This window comes from Epinephelus lanceolatus, chromosome 13, assembly GCF_041903045.1.
Source record: "Epinephelus lanceolatus isolate andai-2023 chromosome 13, ASM4190304v1, whole genome shotgun sequence".
Classification (NCBI taxonomy): domain Eukaryota; kingdom Metazoa; phylum Chordata; class Actinopteri; order Perciformes; family Serranidae; genus Epinephelus; species Epinephelus lanceolatus.
The window spans coordinates 16,484,323-16,510,052 of NC_135746.1; the positions used below are offsets into that span (position 1 = coordinate 16,484,323).

Below are 25,730 nucleotides of genomic sequence, written 5' to 3' on the forward strand. Positions count from 1 at the left end.
ACTTCTCCTCATAACCTAAATTGTAAAAGTATAACTAGTTCACTTAGTTTCACCTTCTACTTCCCCCTTCGACCTACTTCCCTGCTCTTCAGTCTGGTCAGGGGGAGGAGAGAGCTAAAAACATCTATAGTCCACTGAGACCCCGTTTACATTCAGGCAAGAGCCAAAACATGAAGTCAATGAAATGGCACCTTCAAAAAGAACAGACAGTCTGGTGTAAACTCTCTGTAAACTGTTTTGATAGGTGTGTAATATAATGGGCTGACAAAAGGGCTGGCAGAATTTGTTGGCGTTATACACTCCAAGTTTCCTGTACATAACTCTGCGAAGCAAAGTGACTCTAAAAATACTAACTGGGATGTATGGGCAGAACATCATTCATCATTTACAAAAATGCCCATAAAAAAATCCCCGTTTTTTCCATTTGTGAAACACTGGACACAAACAGTCACACACACACACACACACACACACACACACACACACACAGGAATATGTGAGCAATAACATTCTTAATGGCTCTTATCTATTCAAGTGTTCCAGTAAGTCATCATGACCGTGTGACAGTGAGCGGCAGGCACGACGCCAGGACTCTGAAACTCAAACACACTGGAAATCATTTCCACCTGTGCTTTTTCTACTCTTGACATAGTGTTTCCCAGAGAATTAGAATCCATGTGTGGCCGTGGTCGTCAGGGGTGGAGGTTTTTGCGGGTCTGTGACATTATTTAAGATTGGACAGTTCCAGGACCTTCTTATGGTGCATGCCGGCTAATTGGCATAGCCCCCTGCCACTGCTATGTGAAATAGGGACCTCATTAAAGGAGCACTGTGCAGGATTTATGGGGATTTAGTGGCATCTAGCAGTAAGGACTGCAGACTGCAACCAGCTGAAGCATCTCCAGGTTTGAATCCCTTCAGTGTTCACTGTTCAGGAGGTTTTTAAAGGGAGACAAATTATCCACAGAGGTCTCTTCCTCTCTACAACAAATGTTTTTCTAGCTACTGTCATCAACACTAATGACCCTATCTAGAGCCAGTGTTTGGTTTGTCCAATCTGAGCTACTGTAGACACATGGCATTGCAACATGGCCAAAACCTATAACCGACTTAGTCTAAGGTAACAAAAGCACAACCATTATTATTTTCAGGTGATTGTACACTAAAGAAAACACACTTATTATATCATACTAAATTCCACTTCTGCAAATATATCCCCCAAAAATCCTACACGCTGGACCTTTAATGTTCTTAAGGTGCTGACACACCAAAGCGACATCAAAAAACTAGCAGCGACGAAAGCCAACTGTTGCATCGTCTACGTCGCCTCACGTCCCGTGTCAGTTGCATTTGAACACACTACAAAGACTATATCCGACGGCCAAGTAGCATGTACGTTTTGCGCCTGCGTGAGAGGAAATAACGCAAAAAGGGAAATCGGAAGTCCGAGGAATGCATGAGATAAACAAAGTAGCAGAGTGAGAGTGGTATATCCTGTCAGCCAAGGGGTTTCCTATCTGTGCAGCCGAGCACCGCAGCACCTCCAGACTATTACATCCAGACGGTCCCGGTGTTTCCTCCGCAGGCTCCACTTCACTCAACTGCCCGACAAACCTGCTGCTTCTTCCCACTTTAACCTGAAAAACAAACCGGGGCTCAGTGCTCTGGGTGGATCCAAACGGAGAGCCGGGGCTAGCTGGGGGGCTAGCAGAGGCTAACTGGCTGTGCTTCCCTCAGGTCATGCTGTGGCTATTCAGGTTAAAGCAGGAAGAAGCAGCAGATCTGTCAGGCAGCTGAGTGCAGTGGAGCCTGAGGAGGAAGCACTGGTTAGCCCCGGTTTCACTACAGGCAGATTCATTCGCTACAGGGGCGAGGAAATAAAACCTGAACAGCCAATCAGAGTGATCTCTCTCACCGACAAGCTCCGCCGCCGATTCAACATGCTCAATCGGCCGTAAAGCCACTGATGCAGACGCCGAAGTGCCAACAGTGCGGGACACACCACAAAAACTAGGGTGACAGACGCTCACCGACGGCCCGACTTTGACCGACGGCCAACCGTCGGCTTGGTGTGTCAGGGCCTTTAGTTGCACCTGTGCTTTTCAAGTCAAAATGTATGCTGTGAAAAAGGATTTAATCCCCTCATCAGGAGGTTATTTTAGAGGTCAGCACAGCGCAATAGCTCTGCATCTTTTTGCTCCTCCAAAACATCCTGTGGCTGGGATCCATAACCGATCACACAGCCAGAATACTGCAGCTGGCTTTAAAACAAAACCCTCCAGTTGACTGATTTGGACAAACAGTGCAGGTTTCTGTCGGGTTTTAACAGAGTAAATTATCCTCTCTTCTGAGTGATAAACTACAATCATATCCAATCCAACTGAAACTAGTTAAGCACACTTCTGTGGGGGACATTTTGTGTGTGCAGGAGACACATGCAGGAAATACAACCTATATTTAAGCACCGACCTTACCACCAATTATCTGTGAGAAGTACTGTACAAACACACCCACACGTTCGCACAGTGTGACACAATTTTTGAGTAAATGTTATCAGACGGCTTCATTATTCCCAAGCTGCTGGGATACCGGTACTTACAGTCTCAGCCACGGCAGCTTAGAGCCAAACTTAGAAACCATTTTTTGGAGCACAATGAGCAGGTGCGCAAACACACACGCACAAAAAAGGGTACTGAGTTTTGCTTGTACCATCGTGTCCTGTACGTCAGTGTTGGCCACAGATCAGAACGGTAAAAGTGGGTTACTGCAGTAGCAAAGAGGCTCTTGTGAAAAGTTTCCTCTGCAACAAACAACTCCTTCTTCTCCACCCAAATTAATTCTCTTTATGACTCATCTGTATCAGATTTCAAACAGCAGCAAAGGCGAGGTCTGTGGGATGGTTACAACACCTTTGAAGAAGATAGTTAGGTACGGAGGCTGTGCTGTGTTTACGTGCTAGCGACTACATACAGAAAGCCTCCAATTAAATCCGGTGTAGCGCATTATTTATCACATTTTCTTCTCACATATTTTAAAGATTTGTTCTGTTGTGCACTCTCCTTGTTTAAATTAAACTTAATAACCTTGTAAGCTAAACTAATCTTTACAAAGACAGTGAACTATATAATCTCTATACATGATCATACAGAAGACAGAGGAACAGTTACCACCTTCAGAGAAAAAACATATCTGTTTGCGTTCGGAAAGGCAATACTAAAGAAACACAAATTCACTTGAGCCTCTCACCTCTGGGTCTTCTGGGAAGATGTTGTCTACCAGTCTCTTGTACCGAGGCCTGAGCGCCCCGCAACAACCACAAACCCCTGAGGAAGACAAGAGATGGGGAGGAGGAAAGAGAAACAGAGAGATGGTCAGTTAGACTGGCAGAAATGCAATAAAAACAAAGAGAAAGAAAAACAAGTAAACACATTTTCATTTCTCGTCCCTTCTCTGTTGTAGCACCATTTGTCTGTTCAGTGCAAGACTGTGTGCGTGAAGGAACACAGTGCCAAAGTAATAAGGTACGTCTATAATCAGCCACTTGTTACAGAGACAAGGTTAGAGACACTGCATACTGTAGGTGTAGGCGGTTAATGACACTGGGGCTGCCACCTGAGAGTGGAAGATTCAAATCATCAGTCGAAGACCCCAGAGTCAACAGAGATTTGTTCAAGTTGTTCAAGTTGAGCAGTCTTTTTTGGCAGTCAATGTTCGGCGTACTTCTGGAGACGTGTCTGTCCCCAGATTTTGCTGCAGAGTGAGCGCTCCTCGCTTTCTAGCTGCTCCCTGGTACAGGCAGTTGCGGACCCAGACTTTCAGACGTGCCCTGTTTGGTTTGCTTTAATCAAACTCAAGTGTGTTTGCCCTTTCAGTGCAGTTCGTTTGGGCAGGTTTGAACACAGCAATCACACTCAGGTGCACACCACAACAACCAGACTGAGACCTTCTTGAAGAGGTGGTCTTGGTCTGGTTACAAATTTCTGGTGGGGTTCGTTTGTAGTGAGAACCTCAATCTGAACCAGTCACATGACACATAGTTTGGGTTAAACATGAGCATGTTACAGTCCTGGAGGATTATTAATGTGCACCTCCTCCTGTACTGCCTTAATATGCACATTCAGCACATCCAATGCATCAAAACATTGTTTTCTAGTTGGAGCCGCGCCTCGTTTTCAAACTGTATGGTTTGACTAAAATGAACAATGACAGCAATATAGTCCACGATGACCAGCGCTAAAATCAACCTGCGTAGTTGTCCCTCCATTGTGACATTAGAAAGTGTCACATTTATCTTGCAAGTATACTCTTCTTCAACGTTTTGTTTACTTCCTGGATTTTTCCCGCAATTTCCCGTTAATTCATACTTATCAGTAATATATAGTAGCCTATTTCTATGGCAACAAATAGTGACTTTACAATAACAACACCACAGAGGTCGTGGTGGAAAATTAAGTGATGAGAAGCAAGTCATAAAACAGAAACATTAAAAGAAAAATCATTTAACAAGTGTAGCTGTAACAACGGTCAAACTGACTTGTCAGCATGGGAAACACAGCTGGAGCTAATAAAATAATAATGAGAACGCTAACGACCAAGTATGAACAATAGTCTATTCAGTATTATTGTTAGCCTCTTAAGTGGCACACTTGAATATAAATATATACATCATTCATTTAATTAAGTGCTAGGTTGTTGAGCCTGCTGTGACGGGTAAAAATGACTGGCTGAAGTACAGAGAAGCAGGGAATTTCCTGGGGAGCTGCTGAGTACAGAAAGAAAATGCAGACTGACAGACCTCCATCAATAGCTTTCATTGTATCAGGGCAAGAAATACAGCAGGCATCCGCAAAACTGCATAGTCAAATACCCTGAAAGAATAACAAATTTGCCAAATATCGAACTTAAGTCACCAGTGTCAGTGCTGGCATAATGCCATCATTCAAACAACTGAGTTCAGGATTAAAAACATGAGGATATGTTCATGTCTGTGGAGCTTCTCGGAAACAGAGGCTTGGCAAAGTGAAGGTAATTGTGTGCAAAGAAGTTCGAGGAAAGCCAGATATGGAAACAATGTGGTCAAAAGACAATTACAGTCGCAACAAAGCAGCTCAGACACACACACACACACACACACACACACACACACACACACACACACAGTCTTTTTCTCTCTCGATGCAATCAAGACAGCCTTGAAGAGAAGTGCAACACACTGAAGAGTGATTATTCTGACTTTGCATTTAGGAGAAAGGCAAGTCAGGCAGCAAAGAGAGAGCTGGATTTTGATTGGCTGAAGGAATTCAGCAGTGGTGAGTCATAAGGGGACCCTGGGAGAACGAAGGAGAAAAAAGAGATAACCTCTAAAAACCCCAAATGCATCATTTAACCCTTCACGCAGCTCTGCATAACAACTGTTATCTTTCTGCTTACACCAAACAAGGATATAGATATATATGTTTAGGAGTTATAAAAGCTAATGACACAAAGTAGGTCATTATGCTGTCAGCAGTGCAGTCAAGTTTAATGAAAGGTTTGATAGCTTCAAAGAGAGACAGAGGGTGTGTTAGACAAAAGCTTAGCAATCTGCAAAGAAACAGCCTTTCTTCCTGCCTCTCTTCCTACTCACATCAGTTTCCTTCCTCCTATTGTCCCAAAGGAAAACGTTCCATGATTTATCATTTTACTTTGCTGTTACACAGATTTAATTTTGCTGATGTGGCACTAAAACCCCATTCTGAGAGCACACTGACCAGACGCTGACAAAATTGCTAGCTGTCCAATAGCCTCCCTTTGCCTCACGGTGTGTTTTATCCAACAGACAGTAGTCTAACCCCCCCCCAAGACCACACATGTCATCTTTCAGTGCACCACAAGATATTTATAAGAACTCTTCAACCAACCATATCAGCCAGCGACGAGCCTTGTGATCAACACTGTTTACACTATGAGACACCGAGCCTCCTACAGAGATTTGAATTGCCCAAACCAGCTGTCAACTGGTGCTGCACCATGTCCTCAAAATCACAAAATTCATTTTCTCAATATAAAACGGACCAACTGTGCTCATTTCACACAGATGATGGAGGCAATAAGCTGCCACGTGCCTGACTCACCAGTGCAAATGGATGAGCTGAGTCCTGCTACAACACCACCAAGTTTCCTGTTCAGTACAGTTCATTTCAATATGATATACAACCACCATACAGAGTAAAATTAAAGTATTAAGGATGAAGAACAGCCACAAACACATTTAATATTTCCAGGCCCTTGCAGTGCAAAGCCCAGCACAAAAAAAAATAAATAAATAAGAGCTGCAACTAAAGGCTCTTTCACACCTATCACGTTTGGTCCTAACATATCAGTTTGATCCAAATCAAAATCACAGGTGTGAAACCTCCCAGATCCTGGTCCTGACCAAACAGCCGAATCTTGGTCCAATGAAAAGAGGTGGTCTCCGTCCAGATTAAACTGAACCGTGGTACAGTTTGTGTCTGGTGTGAACCGATGACAAGAAGTTTAATGAGTGTGTAGCTGCTCCGTCTCTTCCACGAGTGCGATCTGAGAACGCGGTGCCACAAAAACCTAATCGTTTATATGTATATATTCCAACAGCACTCCGAATGAACAGTCCAGCTCCAAGTATTCAAAACCTATTTGTAGCAGCAAATGTTTTAATCATGGCAGGACCGCCACAAATAAATTAAGGTGTGGGTACCTCTAATTAGGTCGAGGATTTTCTAACACTTTGGGGGTACAAGATTAGCTGCCATGGTAAATGACTGTAACTGCCATATTACGCCATTGTTATTGTTTATGAAGCGCTGCCGATGCATATGTTAAATGTCACACTAGAGGCCGACTCTGTTGTTACATGTTGTGGCCATCATGCCTCTTTTGATTCAGCAATGCTGGCATGCTATCTAAAATTGAACTTGAGTGGTATGATGCTGCTGTTGTTTAGTGCTGTGTAAAAATGCAAAGGCAGCGTAAGGAAGGGACTTTGTTGCAGCCCTATAGCACAATCTTTGTGTATAAAGGGCTACTCTTCTTCAAGGCTGGAATTTCACGCTGTTATGCTGCCTGGCTGTTCTGTATTAAAGATACAATCGCAGAATTTGGGGACAGAGTCGGAAGTGGTAACACTGCTGAAACAATGTCTATGTAAAAGGGACAGCCAGCAGGACGAGATCATGGGCTGCAGGGGCAACATAAAGGGACTTCGCAGCAGCCCTGTAGTGCGATCTATGTGTGAAAGGCTACACTGATAGCAGCACTCTGGCCTGACTACTGGGGGCAATTTGGGGTTCAGTGTCTTGCCCAAAAACACTTCACATGTGGACAAAAGGAGCTGAGGACACAGCCACCAGCCCCTGTGATTAGTCGACTACTACCCTCTGAGCCACAGCCGCCCCAACAATGCTCCTCTTCTGGGCAACATTCCTGCATTCACTAGCCTTCTGCCATGTTATCAATGACCTACACCTGGGAGGAGGGCAGTCAGCACAGGCAGGATGTCCTTGAAAAGCATTTCAATAGAGTAAAAGGCATCTTTAGCGTCTTAACCACTTAAAAGCCCCTCTGTTTCAAGGCTTCTGCACTCTAAAAGTTCAGCTGAACTCCGCAGCAGGAGCTCTGCGGGTGCTCAGGCTTATCTCTGAAAGCAGCATGTCTATTCATAGCGCCGCTTCTCTCTCCTCCATCACTTCAAACACTAATGAGGCCTGTGCATCCCTCCTTCCCTCCCGTCCACCCTCCTTCTGTCCCTTCCTCCTGCATCCACCCAACCTCCCTCTACCACCAACCACCTTGTCTCATCCTTGCTGTATTGGCCCGGGGCCTGAGTGTAGGAGTCGCCGATGAATTAATGAAAATGCAGCGGGTCCCAAGAGTAAAAAGGAAAGGGTAGAGGACAAAGAGTGACAGAGACACAGGCAGCTAAAGAGGAAAAAGACGGAAGTGTGATGGGGGAGGTGGATTGTGATGCACCGAATGAGTCACAGATTAGTGCTACTTATTGCATCTTCTCTGTCCGGCACAAATCTGTCCTGTCCTCTCTGTCAGCAGTAGAGAGAAGAGATTTTTGGAAGGACCAAAGAGAAAGCATGGGAGAAGTTCTGTTGTTTGCTTTTTCTTTGCACTGGGAAAACAGTAGCGCTACCGTGCCAGAAATCCACAGTAATTTTAACAGCTCAGTGGGTGTAGCAATTTACATGTTATTTCCACTCCTGTGGTGCACTGCAAGCATCTGCATTTTCCATTACAATTGGTTATAAGCAAGTTCTATTCATAGGTACTTTTTTGTGTGACTTTGAAGTTGCTGCCATGATTTTTTAGGTCAGCTGGTAGGCCAACTGCACTCAGTGTTCATATAAAGTTTGACTAAGTTTTTTTAAGGCAAAAGCCAATTCATCTTAAAGCAGAAAAGTCGTTTATGCATTTTCAGAGGCTTGATTAAAAGCTGCTATGTTTAGGCCGCTCAAAGTAGATCGCAACACATACTGGTCACTATAACAACAAATGCTGCAACTAACTGTCTGCAACTAATGATTATTTCCACTACTAATTAATCTAAACTGATTTATTCTTAAGTTTAAAAAATGTAAGAGCTCAAAAGGACATCTTTAAATGCATGTAATGTTTCAACAACAGTCCAGAACCTCAAATCATTCATTTTAAATAATATGAAAAGGAGAAAAGGCAGCAAATAATATAATTTGAGAAGCTCAACACAGTCTTTTTAAAATAATTTTTGCTTAATACATGACTTCACCAGCTAATAGATGATCTAAATTCCAATTGACAAGTCTTTAAATTGCTTCAGCTCTAAAATGCGACTTTAATAATTTTAAACATTAACATATTCTGCTCCCGATTGGCTCCATTCACCAATATCTTCCTTAGTTTTTTTTCAAATTGAAGTTCTCAAAAAAGGTCCTAAGAAAAGGTCTATGTCAAATGTATGATGTGTTCTTACACCACAGGATTGTTTGCAACTCTGTTCCTACAACAATAAATCCCACTGTCATGTAAGTTGAAGACATGTGCAGGTTGATCCTAATTAGCAAAGGTAAACACCTTGCCAATCCCCATAAAAGGGCTTGAGTCTGCAGGGCTGTATGCACACACAGAAAATGAAAAAGACAAAGAATCTTAAGAAGAGGAAAAGTTGAGAGAATTAAGTCAAGATTGCCCAAATGAAAGTGTAAAGAGGATGGAGCAGAAAAACAAGCTTCTATAGTTCTGAAGTGGAGGTACTGGTGGATGTGTAGTGGATATAAAACAGCACAAAAGATGCACAGGATTCTAAAAATACATGTTAATCAACCACCCAACTCATACACTTTATCCATTATAGTAGCACATTTGCCAAGACTCGAAGGTGTGCATATGTGTGTTTGAGAGGGAGGCAGATACCCCTAATCCACCAAAATTAGCATTTGTATGCAGGTTTGTTTGAACACAGGTAAACCCACTAAAAACAGGCTATAGACTCCTTTCCCATTGCCAGTAGAGTAGACTTGTGCACATGGTTTTGCTGCAGACAAGCACGCCTTTCTGTTTTTTTCCACTGGTGTGTCACATTTGATGTAACTGACAGGTTAGTAACCAGTAAAAAAGTAGCATAGAGGTCAGTAAAAATGTAATGGTGGTTACTGCTTTATGTATCTTTACTTATTAAGTCACTCTTTCAACACGGAGCAAAGTAATTTGGATTGATGTCTGAGCGCTACTTGGCCAGTGATGGAGGGTTTTTGAGGAGGGGTGACATTGCATCTCCTGGGTAGAGGAGAAACAATTACCATCAAGTGTTACATTTCCATCAACGCCAACTGGAGCCGGAGCCGATAAATACCCGTGACTACTGCAGAGTTATTTGACCTGAGTGTGAATGCCGATTGTAACCTTTCCCATTGAATTAAAAAGCCAGATGTTAGCAGGAGTGAGCAGTTTTTTTGTGCAGTGGAAAAGGGGCTAGAGAGAAGCAGGGAAGGTGAAAGGTGGACTATTTCATGCAGTGTTTCTGTATGTTATTTATAACTTAATCAGAACGCTGCCAGAACCAGTGATGTTTACTTACATGACAATCAGTCACTAATTATTAAATGGCATTATTCCCATTAACATAACTGATGTGAACTGATGTGTTATTGTAGTGTTTATTTTAAAAGACCATAATGATTTGTAAAATAATGCAAATAATCATCATAAAATATGATAAATATTAAAAATATAACTGTAATTTAAACACGATAACATTATACAACTGCGGAAAACGCAATAACCTATTATTTTGCACAAACACATCAGCGCTCAAATGTACGTAAGACTGCTATTTAGTGTGCGAAGATATTCTGTTTTTGCCTAAGAAGGAAAATTCAAAGTAAAAGAACATTGGTGAATGTCAGAATCTTCTGCGTATGTGGGTTTTAAGATGGAATACTTCTTGAGAACAGCTTGTGAAAGAGGCCCAGTGTTCTTAGGACTTCAAAACATGCTCTAATACCAGGCTTCTTTTGAAAACCTGCCGCTTCAACAGAATAATGTATAGCTTCAGAGTTGTGTTGAGTTTGCGTACAAAAATAGAGTTGTCAAGTGTTTCTGGTGTTGATAAATAATGGTGGGTTAGTGTGGAAAACGCTAAAAGAGATCACCGAGGTGGGTGGACAAGAATTTGGATGACAGTGGTGAACAGCGCACACACACACAGGGGGGTCTCACGACATCCACCCACTCTGCATGGCAAGCTGACAACACATTTAGGGGCTGGACACCGAGCAGCTCCACATTAAAACCCACACACACACAGTGAGGAGCAGGGAACAATGAATTACTAGTTGTTGGTAGACAGGACAAGACAATTAAGAGAAGGCGGACATCTCTGCAGATTGGTGCACCAGACGTGGGGAACTTTGGCCTGTGTGGTGTCTCTACCTTGTTTCACTCATTGGATGCTAAGCTTCACATCCATGCAAAATTAATTTATATGAGCATCATGTGTGTACATGTGAGGGGGGTCTCCACCCCTCAAATCAGCACAGCAAGGAGCCAGCCAATCACAATGCTATTTTTATCCCCAGAACAATGGGCTGGTACATTAACAGATTACACTCTCCATTTCCCCCAGGATGTCAGCTTAACATTTCCACATTAGGGTGAGAGCAAGATGGAGAGAGGGGAGAAAAAACTGCATGCTGAAGTGAGAAAAATAAAGCCAAACAAAAAATTACACAACTCCAGACATGTTTGTGCATGATATATGAAAAGAATCCCACACACACATGTACACAAACATGGTCAAGTGCTACTAGGTGTGCTGCTCTGTGGGTCGCACATATCAGCACTGGACAATTAGCACACCACAAACCAGTTTGTGCATGAGACAAGAGGAATTAATCTAGAGGAATATCATAGTCAAACTAATTACCAAAACACACACGCACACACAGAAGGTAGTGTGTGACAAGTAGCCTGGCACATCTTGCAGTATCGCATCTGCACCTGCTGTCCCAAAGCTGCTCTGTTGTGCCCAAAGTCACGTGGCTGACAAGCGAGAGTAAATATAGTCCTGCGATGAGAATATCAAACACACTCTGGATCTGTGTGTGTGTGTGTGTGAGAGAGTTTTTGTGTGTGTATTTGTGCAGTTGTGTTTGAATGAAAGGGAGAGACAGAACCGTCAATATACACTTAGACCTCACCTTCACCTGGGGTCATGCAAAGCACTGGTTTTACGGAGCAGACACACAAGCACATATACAAACAGACAGAAGCAAACACTCTGTAACCACCTACATGCTGTATATATATACCTGTGCATAATACATGACACTTCACGGTGATGGTTACAAAGCATGCTGCCCTTTAGGGGTGTTATTACATAAGAGGGAGGGGGGAGAGAGACCAAGTCCTGCTATTTTTACATCAGCAAACAAAAATGGACAAAACATCCTTAAACAGTAGCTTCGCACAGTAAAATGCAAACACACGCCAAAATCCACAAATACGCAGAGAGAACAAGACAAGAGAGTGGGCAAATAATGGATAATGAAACCAGTATGCACATAAACTGTCGCTCAATGAGTTTGGGAGAGCTGTAAAGCAGCTGAGAAGAGGAGGTGAGTATCGTGGAGAAGGGGCTGATAGCATTAGGGAGAGCATGACAAAGAGGGAGAAATGTGGATTTTTGTCACTAAGGCATGCAGAGAATGACAGCTACTCAAATGTGGTGCATACATAACCACAACACCCCTTCTCTCTGTCACGACGAGCCATTGAGAATGTATCTCCAGGCTACAGACACGCATGCACACTGGGTGCACAGTTTGCAGAAGCATATACAGCATATCCCCTTTTTTTAAAGACATAAATCCATGTAAGTGAGATTCAAAGTACACATTCGATCCAGTGTGGGTGGAAGCGAACATGGCTGGTATAATGCGACCAACATACTGATGTACGACCCAGCTGCCAACAAATCCTCATGACACAAGGCCAATCCGACACACTATGAATCACAGTCAAACAGGCGCCGAAACTGGGCTATGAGGGACTCAAACCCAGAGAGCACCATTTCCATACAGTAGCTCAACCGTGCGCTGCACAGTGAAGCCTCGCTGAGCTTGTTCTTCCAGTGTGCACTGCCTGTCTGTGTGTGTTGATAATTCATTAGCCCATTAGCTGAAGCCTTTTTTCCATCAATAGTCTGCAAAGCAAAGCTGACTACATTTTTAATTAGTGCTAATCAATGACCCATATATCAACGTGTCCCAGTAAGACCAGAGCGACAGTAAACGCTAACACCAAGAGCATTTTCTTACAAAGTTTTACAGAAAAGTGCCACAAATTTAAACTTTTAACCGACAAGGAAGCATGACTTTAAAATGTGCAACCTTAAATATTGAATACAATTAAAAGACAACAAGAAAATCAAACCTCTATAGTGTAAGCTTGACCATATCTCACAGTCTGTCATACTGACAACTGCAACAGTTCGCTGAGTAGGTTACAAGTGTAGAGAACGCAATGTTACCGGCTTAGATATAATAGAAGGAAACAACGTGTGAAAAGTACCCATTACCAAAAATAAACATCTTCAAAGCGGTGCCTTCTTCTAAGCTAATACTGTAATTTAATAAAGCAGTATCCTCATAAGAGTCCAAAATCCCATAATAAGCTTTTAGGAGACGTTACACTGTAGTGACAGCTGCAGTATATCACAACAGGAAACATGTTTAAAGAATGTAGGAAAACTGGCTGAACGCTGGATGCTTCACATTACTCACATGCTTACACAGCCTAGGCATCACACACACACACATACACAATGGAAGAGTGATTGTTTTTCTTACCGTACATCGATTGTGATGTTGGAGTCTCTCACTACAGATGCTTATGTTTTCTTAATGCAGCTTCAGTCGCTCATACGGACACACCGCTGTGCCAGGAGGCACTGGAAACGCACACAAACACACACACGCACCGCTCACTCTGGTATTACTGCCTGCACGTGTGCTTGGAGCTAAAATGCGCACCGTGATTGGTGCAGAGCCTGGCTCGATGCGCTGAATTACACACACACAGACACACTCTCTCCCTGCCATGCAGACACACACACAGGCATGCACACACACGCACACAAAAGGGGGCTGAAAGGCAACGTCAGAGAGAAGCGTGCCGTGATGACCTTGGATTTTCCCGTTTGTCTTCCGCAACAGCGCTCCTTCTGAAGGGGGTAGTGCGGATTTCACATGCAAGTGCACACACAAAACACACCCACCTCACCTCTAATCATTTTTCTCACTTGCACAGACAGAAACAGAGAAAAGGGGCAGGTTGGGGAGAGAATAAGGAAGAAATGTGCACCACAGGGATGGAACGGGAGAAGACCTCCCACCCACGCAATCTCCTTCTCTCCTTCTCTCCACCCCCTGCCAGCAACACTCGTCCCCCTCTTCTCCATCATTAATCTTCTCGTGCCTCTGCTTTACTTTCAGTTTTCCATGCGTATGCAACTTTTTTTAACCACATTTCCTTCCATGTTCTAGCTTAACACCAAAACATCTGTGTGATTATATAACCATGTTTACTAGTATTTGCATTTTTTTTTATGCAAAACAGTGAAATATTATCCTTTTCAGGATGTCACTATTTACTGGCTCTTTTCCAGGTTTTATTTTCCAAAGTATAGTGCATATATGCCGTACAGCTGGCTCACTCAAGACAGAGCCTACAAATGGATGCAAGGCAAAAGCAAAATTTCCAAATCGATGCTTCTGTGGAACGCATTAACCAGACATAATGTTTACACATAATTGGCTATAATGCACGAAACTGCAGTGAAACCATAAACCTGATGCCACTGCAGTGCCATTGTAGAAGCATAAGCAAGCGCTTGGAACAAAATGCATGTCCACTCAACCTTTTTGGTGCACATATTTTCCTTTATTCCAAACATCAGTCCATAGATAGCATTGCTTGAAATTTCTACGACTGACTATCAGCATTTAAAAGAGGTTTTGGAGAAGAGCTTATATGGTGTAAGAACACTAACATCCATTAAAAAAGTGTGGTTGTGCAATTACCAAAGGTGCTCAGCTGTCACTGATTGAACAATTAGAAGAGAGTGGGCTGCATCAGGAATGGTTCGATGAATTAAGGATGGTGGCAAAATTGTTCTCAGGAGCAGCTAATAACAAACACGAAAGATTCAAACATGGCTGTTTCTCTTTAAGCTGCATCCTTATGCGGTATGATACTATCATCCACTACATTTCACTGCAGCTTGGAGAAGGTGTATATATGATACTTTATTTAACTCCTCCAGGAGAAATTAATCTCTTCACTCACTGTGAATGTCAGGGGTCTTGTGCAATAATACTCCGCTTGAATCATAATCAAGCCCCCAGGAACAATATAGAACAATACAGATTTCATCTATTCAGTCCAACAGCATTTCTAGCATTCTTTTATTCCCATAGAGACAGAGCACAACACAATCAGTGTTGGCACTATCGGTGCCAAAATAGGCAACCAAGGGCTGAAATGCTAACAAAATGCCTGTAGCTAGCCAAAAACATTAGATATCAGCATGACAAAGAATTATTTCAGCACCTTATGTCTATCGGAGAGGAAGAGTTACATTCACAAACTCATTATTGTCCGTCTATCTCACTGTCTCCTATCCTTACCTTGCTTATCTTGGAGAAACGGTCCCACTTAATGGGCAGAAGTTAAATACTTGGATAAAACTATTTAATCAAATCACCCGGTAAGATCAGAATTTAAGCTGACAAAGACCAAAACCAGACATCACATAGCTTAATTAGCTTTAACCTCTGCGGTTTTCCAGACCAAATTAGCTGCATGTGGGCATAGTGAGTGTCAGGATCCCACAGTTTTCCTATATCCTCCTGTCGATGCCTCACGTCTAATTGCTTAAAAGCTCAGTTGGGTTTGGCAGCTTGTAAAAGTAGTTATAAAAGTTATAGATTCATTAGCGTGTTGATAATGTATCCCTCCACAAAGCAGCTTTTAGGCAGTTTGCTAGGAGACATAAATGACAAGAGGCTTCACTCATTACAAAATCAATGGAGAGCAATGTATTTTTTCTCTGTCTTTATTCAAGTTAGTGGAGCGCTAAACCGGAAGCTAGCTGCTCGCCTGTCAGAAATCTCAAAAGACTAGGGTTGAGTACCGAAACTCGGTACTTTTTGTACTTGGTACCGATTCACGTTGGTACTACCGAGTACCGATTCACCTAAAATGAATCGGTGCCAAATTTCGGTACCTGAGGTGGAGGCGGAGCGAGAGCGCATGACTCGCACCTCAGACTCAGCAACAATGGCGACAAAAAAAATGTGCAGACAATAGTTAACGTGCAGCACTGTTCCTAAATGTTCTCAATAAAATGCTGAAACTGAGAAGTTTAGACTTTTATAAAGTACCAAAATAAGGTACCATTTGGTACCGGTACCGAATTCCAGATACCGGTACCGTATCGGTTCAATTATGAACAGTACCCAACCCTACAAAAGACGCTTGCTCTGTGATCCCCACATTGCAGAGGATCCAGATAAGTGCATACTGCAGAAGTCTAACTTCTTTGGCTTCATGCGCCACTGAGCAACTTTCACAGGAATGAACGAGGGCCCACCTCCAACACTACCCAGATCTCTCTATACATCCATGATCATAATCATTTACAATCAAGCTTTGTTTTCCTCGCTGCTGCATGCCAGAAATGCTGGTTGCTAATCAGGAATACTCCCTGTGGAGCTTTAAGCATCTCTTTCTGGTGGAAGAACAAACATTCCTCTTATCCAACTGAGAGCATTTACTAGCTAAGATTTTATCAATCAAACTCCCCTGTAATCAGTCAACACTGTTTAACAGCAACCTGTGCCAAGTACCAATCACAGCAAGTGTTCCCACTGATGTTGGCATAGTCAAGTGCTCAAGTACCCTCTATAACTATAAAATAAGCTGCATCAGTTTTATGGGACAGGAGGCGGTTCAGAGCAATTGAAACCCCAGCATTAATATCCTTTGAACCATACGGAGGAAACTTTTCAGTGAAATAATTCTCTGTTCGTGCGACTCAGAGACACAGAAGGAGCCGGAGTGAGAACAGAGGAGGTGGTGTTGTCACTTACCCTTGCCAACGCGATGGTCCAGAAGGGTACGACAGTCCAGTGCCAGCCTCTGAGAGGCCGGGACATCAGGCGCAGGCAAGGGCATGACAGGCAACCACACACACACACACTCAGACACAGACTACTCCTTTCATAGACGCTGAAATCCTCCTAATCAAAGCCAAAACATGCATGCAACACTGCAAGCAGTGAACTAAATATCCCTAATTCTGTGGTTACAATTTTTTAAAGCTTCTGAAAAGTAAACCTAGCAATACTTGCAAAAAAAAAAAAAGACAGAAAAAGCACAACTCTTGATAGATGAGCTAAATGCAAAAAATGTACTCACTCACATGCATCCACAACTCCTAAGTTTGGCTGCAATGAACATTAGACACATGCATACACAAACACACACTTTCCCTCAGTCAAGCCTGAGCAGAAAAGCCAACTCCAACTTCTGTGCAGAGTTTCACACGGACACAAACTCCCAAATTCACTTAGAGTCCCTGCTGAACACCAATTCGCAGTCCCTGTCTTGAGGCTTCTCAGTAATTTATGTTAGTACAGAGGCAGATTGACCGTATTAACGAAGAGATTAGCGATTAGTCCTTCAATGGCAGCTCTGCTCTCTGTACGCCTCTCTCTCATTAATAAACATCTCACTGACACAATGGACCTCACTATCCACCCTAAGTCTCTCTCTGGCTGAGAGAGCCAGGGAGACAGGGAGAGAGGCAGGCGGAGAGGGGCACTGTGGGACAGCCATTCAGTCGGTGGGTTTGAGGTTCAAGGAATGTGGCCATCAGCAGATGCCAACACGGGCAAAATGACTGGTGAGTGATTTCTTTGCAAATTCACACATTATACTACAAAACAGACACATCATACACACACATCTGGGATGCAAAGCTTCCCTCACATCACTTCACAATCAGCAGTGATTTATTGTTTGGTTTAGGCTGCTCATGTATCTAGTTTTAGTCCACTTCCTCTGCAGTGTCCTATATTTAACTTTTGGACTGCTGTAATATTATGTCTACAGGCTTAGTGCAGGTGTAAATTGTTCTAATAGTTTGGTGTTGGTACCTGTCATGTTGGATGCTTGTCACAAGGCGGCGTTGGTCTTCCAGGTTCACAGAGGCCGGGGGATGAAAGGCACTTCAGCCGCGAACGGAGTCTCCACCGGGGCTTCGAAAATCAGGAAAACCGCTGGATTGTCTTTGGCCTGTGGAAGTCAGTATGCCCACATTAGCCGAAGCGCTAACAAATATTGTTGATATTTAAACATGTTTAAACCTGTCAAAATAGGGCAGTTATACCAAGTGTTAACGTTTAACACACCAGTGACACCCAAACAGTGTAATGTAACATCCGGACAGAATTTCAACATCATCACAGTTGCCAAATTAACACAACGCTAATGTTAGCCTGCTAGCTGTCACATGCTGTCATCTAACTTTCTGCCCTCGTGTTAGCCTCAGTGTTTCAATACTTTTCCCTTTATTTCAAATAGATGTACACATACATTTGCGGTTGTCAAATCTAACAAAGCTAACTCATATTTCTCAGAGCTAGCACCGGTGTATGCTAGTAGCAAAGCAATGCTAACGCTAGCTAACTGCTTGACTTGCTCAACGAGAAAACCCCTGTGCTTATCCGAACAGCGTGAATGAGTGAGTGGTCAACACCCATGACTTACCATGTAGTGAACGAAATTAAAATCCTTAAAACGGGTGGCATGTGGACAGTTAAAGTCGGAAAAACATGACTCAAGTTCAGCTATGACAGGACACCATACAGTTAGTCACAGCGTTACAGTTTCTTCAGCTACCAGCTGTTACCGGCTGGCTGTAAATGTGACAGCCCACCACTGGACAGGAGCTTTAGTCATGTTGAAACACATGCAGTCTAGACATGCAGTACCGGATATGTCCCTGCATTTTACTGGGAAACTGTAACCAGCATATCATACAAATACATACAGATGTTTGACAGAATAAATGTTTTAATATTACAGCATCATGAGTGAATTAAGATCATTTAAAAAGCAGAATATATGAGGAGTGTTGCTGTGTCTCTCCTATTTATAGCTGAGCTGAACTGCAGTGAATATGAATGCTGATGTTGCAACAAAACATTGATAGCAATATGTACATTTATGGGATATATATTCAGTTTACATAGAGCCAAGAGCAATGCTGTTTTATTGCTTTCAGAGGAATCAAATCACCACATGGTCAGACACTGTCTCTGTGCAAGGATATTTTCAGCCTGCAGCTCCTCTCGCCGTTTGGGTCAAGGACAGCATGCTTTCTCATGAATCATTGAGTGCTGCTGACTCTAAATGAGAGTCTGCAGTTTCCTTTTCATTTATGTTATTTCAGATCATATGTACAAGCCTGGTTTAAAAGCCTGTTAGGAGTTAGCCATCCAGATCCATGATATGCTGCCTTCATCTCCAAATTGTTCAGCAATGCAAGAAGGAATGAAAATAAATGATTAGTGGAGCAAAAATGAATTCAGTCTGACAATCAGGTTATGATAGAAATCTTTCAAGACATATAAAAGTAATATTCTGTAGATGAATGTATGTAGATGAATCTGTGGATGGGACATCTTGTTTTTAAAACAAGTTTCTTTCCTACTAGTTGGTGACAGCAGTGAGTCAGAAGAATCTAATAAGTGATTGTTGTGACCAAAACATTGCAATTTACAAACAACAGTTTCATTGCACAACATTGCCTTAAGCTAAGTATGTCTGAAACCAATATAATACAATAACAATAAAGGCCCAACATGACATGTCACATCCTCTGCCACCCCTTCCAAAGTCTTATCTTGGAGCTTCCTGGTTGACTACGAGGGCATTTAGTTCCCATGGTCTCTTACTGTAAGCCCACTAAGCCATCAGATCCTTGAGTCTTTTATTCAACAGTATTTATGTCCTCCTATGCTGCTGCCATCTCTTTATCTCCTCAGCCGCCATTAGATGGCTGTCAGTGCGTGAACCTTTTTAAAAGGGATAATGCCATCTTACTTATGTTGAGCTAATTATGGCTAAGCTAAAGCTAAAAAAAAAGACTTGTGGGGGTTGTCGTGAAAAGATATACTTGTAATTGCTAGTAGTTATTGTATTTTATTGCAAGAGTAGAAAAAGTAATTTGCAGAGCTTTGAAAATGTTAACCTCGCAAAAGCTGACAAGCATGTCAGGATGGTTACATGGTTGAATTACCAAACTGGCCCACAGGGACAGACCCACAGGCCCAAGGGTTTGGGTGCCCCCCTATGAGTGATATGATTATTATTAGCATTTCTTTTTGGACAGGCTAAGGGCTCAATGAACGTCCTATTGAAACACCAAAGGAGTAGCCTTTACACTCACTTTGGAGATGTCATATTAAAAGAGAACTTTGTAGGATTTAGTGGCATCTAGTGCTGAGGATTGCAGATTGCCATGTGCCAAGCATGAACTCCCCGTCAGGATTCCCTCAGTCTTCATTATTCAGGATATTTTTACCTGGAGCCAAATTAACCGTAGAGGTCTTTTCCTCTCCAAAACAAACAGACCAGGTGATTAAAACTGGTAAAAGAAAAAAAAACACTGAATAAAGCAGTTTCACATTACAAATAAGAGTTTCTGCTAAGCTGTCAGCTAATCAGATGGGGCACTAGCCCAGCACCTTCTAATGTGTGCTCACTTTTTCCTCTGATAACTTAAGATCCAAACGATTAGGAGGTGTTTCCTGCAAGCCAAATTATCCACAAAGGTCTCTTTCTCTCCAAAATGAACTGACTAGGTGATGAATTTATTAAATGTTTCCCCTTTTTGTCATTTTGCCTTTATTGTACAGGACTGATTTTGAGTGATGGAGGAGAGAGAGAGAGGGATGACATGCAGCAAAGGTCCTCGGGTTGGAATCAAACCTGTGGATGTTGTCACAAGGACACAGCCTTTGTACATGGGGGGTTTGATCTATCAGGTGAGCTAGCACTCCGGATCAGGTGATTTATACCAGTAAAAATACTGAATAAAGCAGTTTCATGTTAAAAAAAATCAGTAATTTTTGAGAACGCAAATGACCCTGTCTAGAGCCAGTGTTTGGTTTGTCCCTTCTGGGCTACTGTAGAAACATGGCGTTTCAACATGGCAGATTTATCAGATGATTATGCACTAAAGGAAACATATGCTGTGTCTCAAATTACGTACTTCTGTACTTACACTTAATATTTTGAGTGCATAAGTGCGTTCACACTGAGAAGTATGGAAAAATGCAGTGCACTATGAGTACCCAGATGGTGCACTCCAAACGGTCAAGAAGTTGAGTGTGGAACTATGGACACTTCTCGCCCTCAATGGTCGCCATCTTGGCTACGTAGCAGAACAGGAGGGACCACTTTTCAAACTGGAAGTTAAGGCCGAATCCTGTGCGACCGTGAACGCCGCTGCATTGTACAAATACATGTGTTTTTTGCAATAAGCACCACTATACTATTATAGGGTATAAGCCAGCAGTATGTTTATTGGGTTAATTTAGCAGTGATGATTTGGTACTGCCAACGATAATGCGAACACTAATGCTAGTTTGCTAACTAGCTAATTTGCGGTCGTCATTTCCGGTGAGTGCACAACGGCCATGTTTGGTTTGAAATAACACTACCCTGTCGAAATTCGAGCACTACGCCAATAAGTACATAGTGCACATAGTATACTACATAGAAGTGTACTAACGGAATTATGTCATCTATCTGCCAATCTATCCCCTTAAATCATACACACTGGACCTTTAAAAAAGGTTTTACACATTCACAGGGAGCATTTACTGCTGCAGGGTAATAGGGACCTTTTGCTGCTTCCTTTCACCCTACCATATGTATCCTCTGTGTTTAGGGACGGGGGCTGCATTGTAAGAGGGGTCCTTTGACTATTCATGTCCATTTGTTGATTTACAAATCCTTTCAATGTAACACAGTGAAGATTTCGTGTAGTGTGAATATAAATTGTTCGAGCACAATCTTCCCTCTTGTCAGCATATTTGTTTCCCTTTGGCCCCGACTTGCCTGGACACGTCTCCACTCTCAAGAGCTTTGTGAAACTGCCAACAAAAGCCTGCATATATTCACCATCCGACTGTAGTCTTACAACACACACCCATGCTTACACAGCACGTTTGTGATACAAAGACACCAACAGCTGCAAATAGATCTCTGTTTCAGGCATGGGCGAAATGTTTGGCAAGCACGTACAGGCCAAAGGGTCAGTTCTGTTGCTGGTCTGGCTTGAGTGCATGTGAGAATCAGCTGATTAGTAGACAGCCAAGGCAGTTAGCCTTAATACTAATTAGCTTCTGGGGGTTTTGCCCTTGGCTGACTAATTCATCTTAACTCCTCCCCCAGGTGGACACAAGTTCACAGGCACTCCAAATAGAGTCACTAAATGAAATTACAGATTTGTGCAGCAGACGGACATCCAGGGGCATTAACTTCAGTTGCTCATAATGAACACCAGGGCTGTGTTATGTCATTATGATCTACAGCTATTGCCTTTTTCATTGTTTCTAGTGTCAGTGAGACTTCATTAAACATATTCAAAGGTGCTTTACTGCCTGCTTGCCAAGTGTGTGAGAGAGCTATGCTGATGTGGCAGCAGTTATAGCACTGTCGAGCTAATTGCCTTAGACCTGGGGGCTATTTTAGATGTACAGTAATCAGCAAGAAAGGTCTGAACCACGCAGCCACAGTTGGACAGATGGGAACTCATTAGATCAGTCTTAAGGGCCTGGACACAATTAGCAAAGCTAGGCTCAAAACTTTAAACCGCTTACAACCATAGGGTCCATGCCTGCTGATGCAATCAGCCCAGTGAGTGGTCTTCATCATCAATACTGAGGTACATGTGTCTGTTCCAGCACACCTGAGATTTTCTTTTATTGGTCTGATTTTCCCTGTGAATCCCTCTCTTGCGCCCTGATTTACAGTGCAATTAATGTGGAGACACCGCAGGTGAATAGGGAGAAATTAACTTACTAACTAAAAGATTTTATCACGAATTTCCCTAATTCATTACTAACATCAGGACAATTATTTTTTTGTATTACAAGTTTTCTGGAATTTTATGGTGGAATATTCAAAGGAGACATTATCTATTTAAATATGTACTAATCTGCATATTTACAGAACAGAAGTCTGAACACTGGATGAAGCCAGGTTCAGAATTCTTGTTCCATTTCATTGACATATAAGAGTGAAAGGGTTTTTAGTCAGGAGATTTGGGATATTTCGTTATAGCTCTCCATAAATCAGAAAATACTGTCAACAGCCATATCAAAATCAAAACTCATTTCGGGGCGTCGGTGGCTTAGTGGTAGAGCAGGCGCCCCATGTACAAGGCTGTTGCCGCAGCGGCCCGGGTTCGAGTCCAGCCTGTGGCCCTTTGCTGCATGTCATCCCCCTCTCTCTCTCTCCCCCTTTCACACTTGGCTGTCCTATCCATTAAAGGCAAAAATGCCCCAAAAAAAAATCAAAACTCATTTCAATTGTCACTGCACGGCAGTACAACGAAATTTTGTGATCTAAACAGCAAAAGACAATAAACAATAACCAGCAACAGTGAGACACATAGAATACACTATGGGTAATAAAAGGAGAATGTTTAATACAGTAATAAATAAATAAGAGAGCAAAGCTGCTGCATCCATGTTTTTAGGAATAAAATGTTCTATAAATGGGGATTTAAATGATATATGAACAAAGCCCTTTGTAAAAACCTTCAGAATTTAGGTAGGAATAAACTGCAAAGTTTGGTGTATGTAAGTGCTACTGAGGTGGAGATTTCTGGTTCAGACTATGAGAAAAAAGAAAATCAGGAAATAGCCTTTAAAGATATATGTTGTAAAGTGCCATACATTTTTAGACAAGAAATTGACACCATAGGTGAATAGAGTAAAAAAAAATAAAATATATATCACATGAAACATCCCCAGATGATTGTTATGACTTTTCGTGTATTAGAAGTTTTCAGAAATGTGTATGTTTAAATATGCAAATAATGTATTATCTTATTACATATGCACTTTTTGCATAAATTTCCAGAGCAGAAATCTGAATAAAATAAACGCCTAAATGTCTGTTTTGGGTGTTTTCTTGCCACTAGTCTGATGGAGGCCAAATTGCTCAAAATTTGCAAGTGCATGAAAAAGCTATGTTTTCACCTGTAGTGTCTCTTCTTATCTTGATGCTGTGATGACGTGATCAGATGTGAATCTGAATAGCTTCATCCATCTTATTTGTAAAAGAACAACTTGTGAAAATAGACAACTCAGTGAATCAAATTGTATCAATCCAGAAAATTTAAAGATAATTGTATGGTGCATATTGCTAATAAAATACAGTACAATGGCTTCCAACAATGCTACATAATTATGGAAACATTAGTGCATTGGTTACAGACTAGTCCATGCTTTGCATCAATATTAACCAGCCTAATAAAGCAAGAACAACCATAAGACAAAATGCACTGAGCTGCAGAGTAACTAGTTTTAAAAACTTTAATGAGAGCATATGGTGAAAATATTTCAATCAGTCATCTCTAGTTTCCAGCTTTAACACATTTTGTTCACGGCAAAGACAAAGATCAAAACAATAGATTTTAATAAGTACAATTTTGTTGACTGATTTTATTGATGGACTGTGTATGTGTTAGAGAGAAACACAACAGAAAGCCACTTTGTATTGCTGGAACATAGTTTCCAAAAAGCAGGTACCACTTATTTAAATGTTTACTATGAAGGACTTGTTGGCTACTGTTGGTTGACAGTCCTGCCAGCGAAAGTTAAAGTAAAAGCCAGATTCACTATCACTTTGGAACAAGCTTTGTCCACTTGGCATTTCGCTTCGCTATACTTGCGGGTTTTTTGGGTGCTGTGTCAGCTTCCTGTTGGATGCGTGCTATTTACGGTCTGGCACCTTCTTCTAAAGTCCTGAAGTCACCTTTGCACTGTGACCCGGAATGCCCCGAGCACAACAAAATAACACAAGGAAAATAAGAAAGTACAGGCAGAGGACAGAGTCTCTGCAGAAAAAAATACCACCACACAATTCTAGTGGGTCGTAAGTGATAATTGAGAGGGATTCATTTTGTGTGAGTCTCTGCATTGTTTCCTGTATAGTATACCTTTAAATACCTAAAGGATTGCCCCATTTGACTGTTTTGAAACCACTGAGATGCAGCCACAGAGTGTAAACTTATGTTACACTGTATTATAACTGATAGGAAACAGCATTTTAATAAGGTTTAGATCAAAAAACAGTCAGCCTATGCTTTGGCTTTGCCTCAGTCAGCTTAACATGCCACTAGTGTCTTTTAATATCATCCCAAAGCCACACAGTGACTTACAATTATATAATCCACAATAAAACTGCGTTTATGTTTCAGGATGGGTTCAAAATATTGGTCAGACAGATGTGTAATAGCCTGTTATGTCCTCTTAGAAACACTTAAATTTGAATGCCTAGTAAAGGCACTTTCATTAGCTTCCATTTGCTGTTGAATCACCTCAGGCTGCTGCTGTTACTAGGTGGGAGATGAATCAGCGTCCTTGCTTGTGCAGTCTGCCTGGTTTAGTAGGCTTTTAGGTAATGTTAACTGTTCACTCTAATGGCTCCATTTGCACAGCAACACAATCACCAGAAAGAATGTTTGTATTGTACATTCCTGCAAACCACAGATTTGTTACTTTTGTGTGGTGTTATGAAGCAGATGGGAATCTTTACATTTGAACTTTACATTTCAACCATTCTGATGTTAATGTGGTTAAGTTTAGGCACAAAGCCCACTTGGTTATGATGGAGAAAAGATCACGTTTGGGCCTAAAAATATGGTTTTGAGGGCACAGTCAAGGCTGGAGAGGCCGTTGATGTCCATGTAACAATCAATCGCTTCCATAGCAGTAGGTATCACACCATCCACTGTACCCTTCACCTCCCAATGACAAAGTCAGCTCATATACCTACAAAGTCACTTTAGAAACACTGATATGTATAAAACAGAACGTATTCATTGTCTGCAGCAATGTACCATGCTGACATGTTCTTCTGGT

General features: G+C 42.0%; 1 protein-coding gene across 3 annotated transcripts in view; it reads right to left on the reverse strand.

Annotated features, from left to right (window-relative positions):
- The window catches only part of efr3bb (EFR3 homolog Bb (S. cerevisiae)), a 50,131-nt gene extending 31,636 nt beyond the window's left edge, over window positions 1-18,495 (reverse strand). The window contains exons 1-3 of one of the 3 annotated variants that reach the window (XM_033648126.2): window positions 18,334-18,495; window positions 17,721-17,859; window positions 3,247-3,323 (exon numbers count right to left, since the gene is read on the reverse strand). In XM_033648126.2, coding sequence (XP_033504017.1) covers window positions 3,247-3,323; window positions 17,721-17,727 — 84 coding nt within the window. In that variant the 5' untranslated portion in view covers window positions 17,728-17,859; window positions 18,334-18,495. Of the gene's footprint in view, window positions 1-3,246; window positions 3,324-13,349; window positions 13,643-16,652; window positions 17,244-17,720; window positions 17,860-18,333 lie in introns of those variants that run through there. The other 2 variants (XM_033648125.2, XM_033648127.2) reach the window with 2 other exon arrangements.
- Window positions 18,496-25,730: the final 7,235 nt, after the last annotated feature.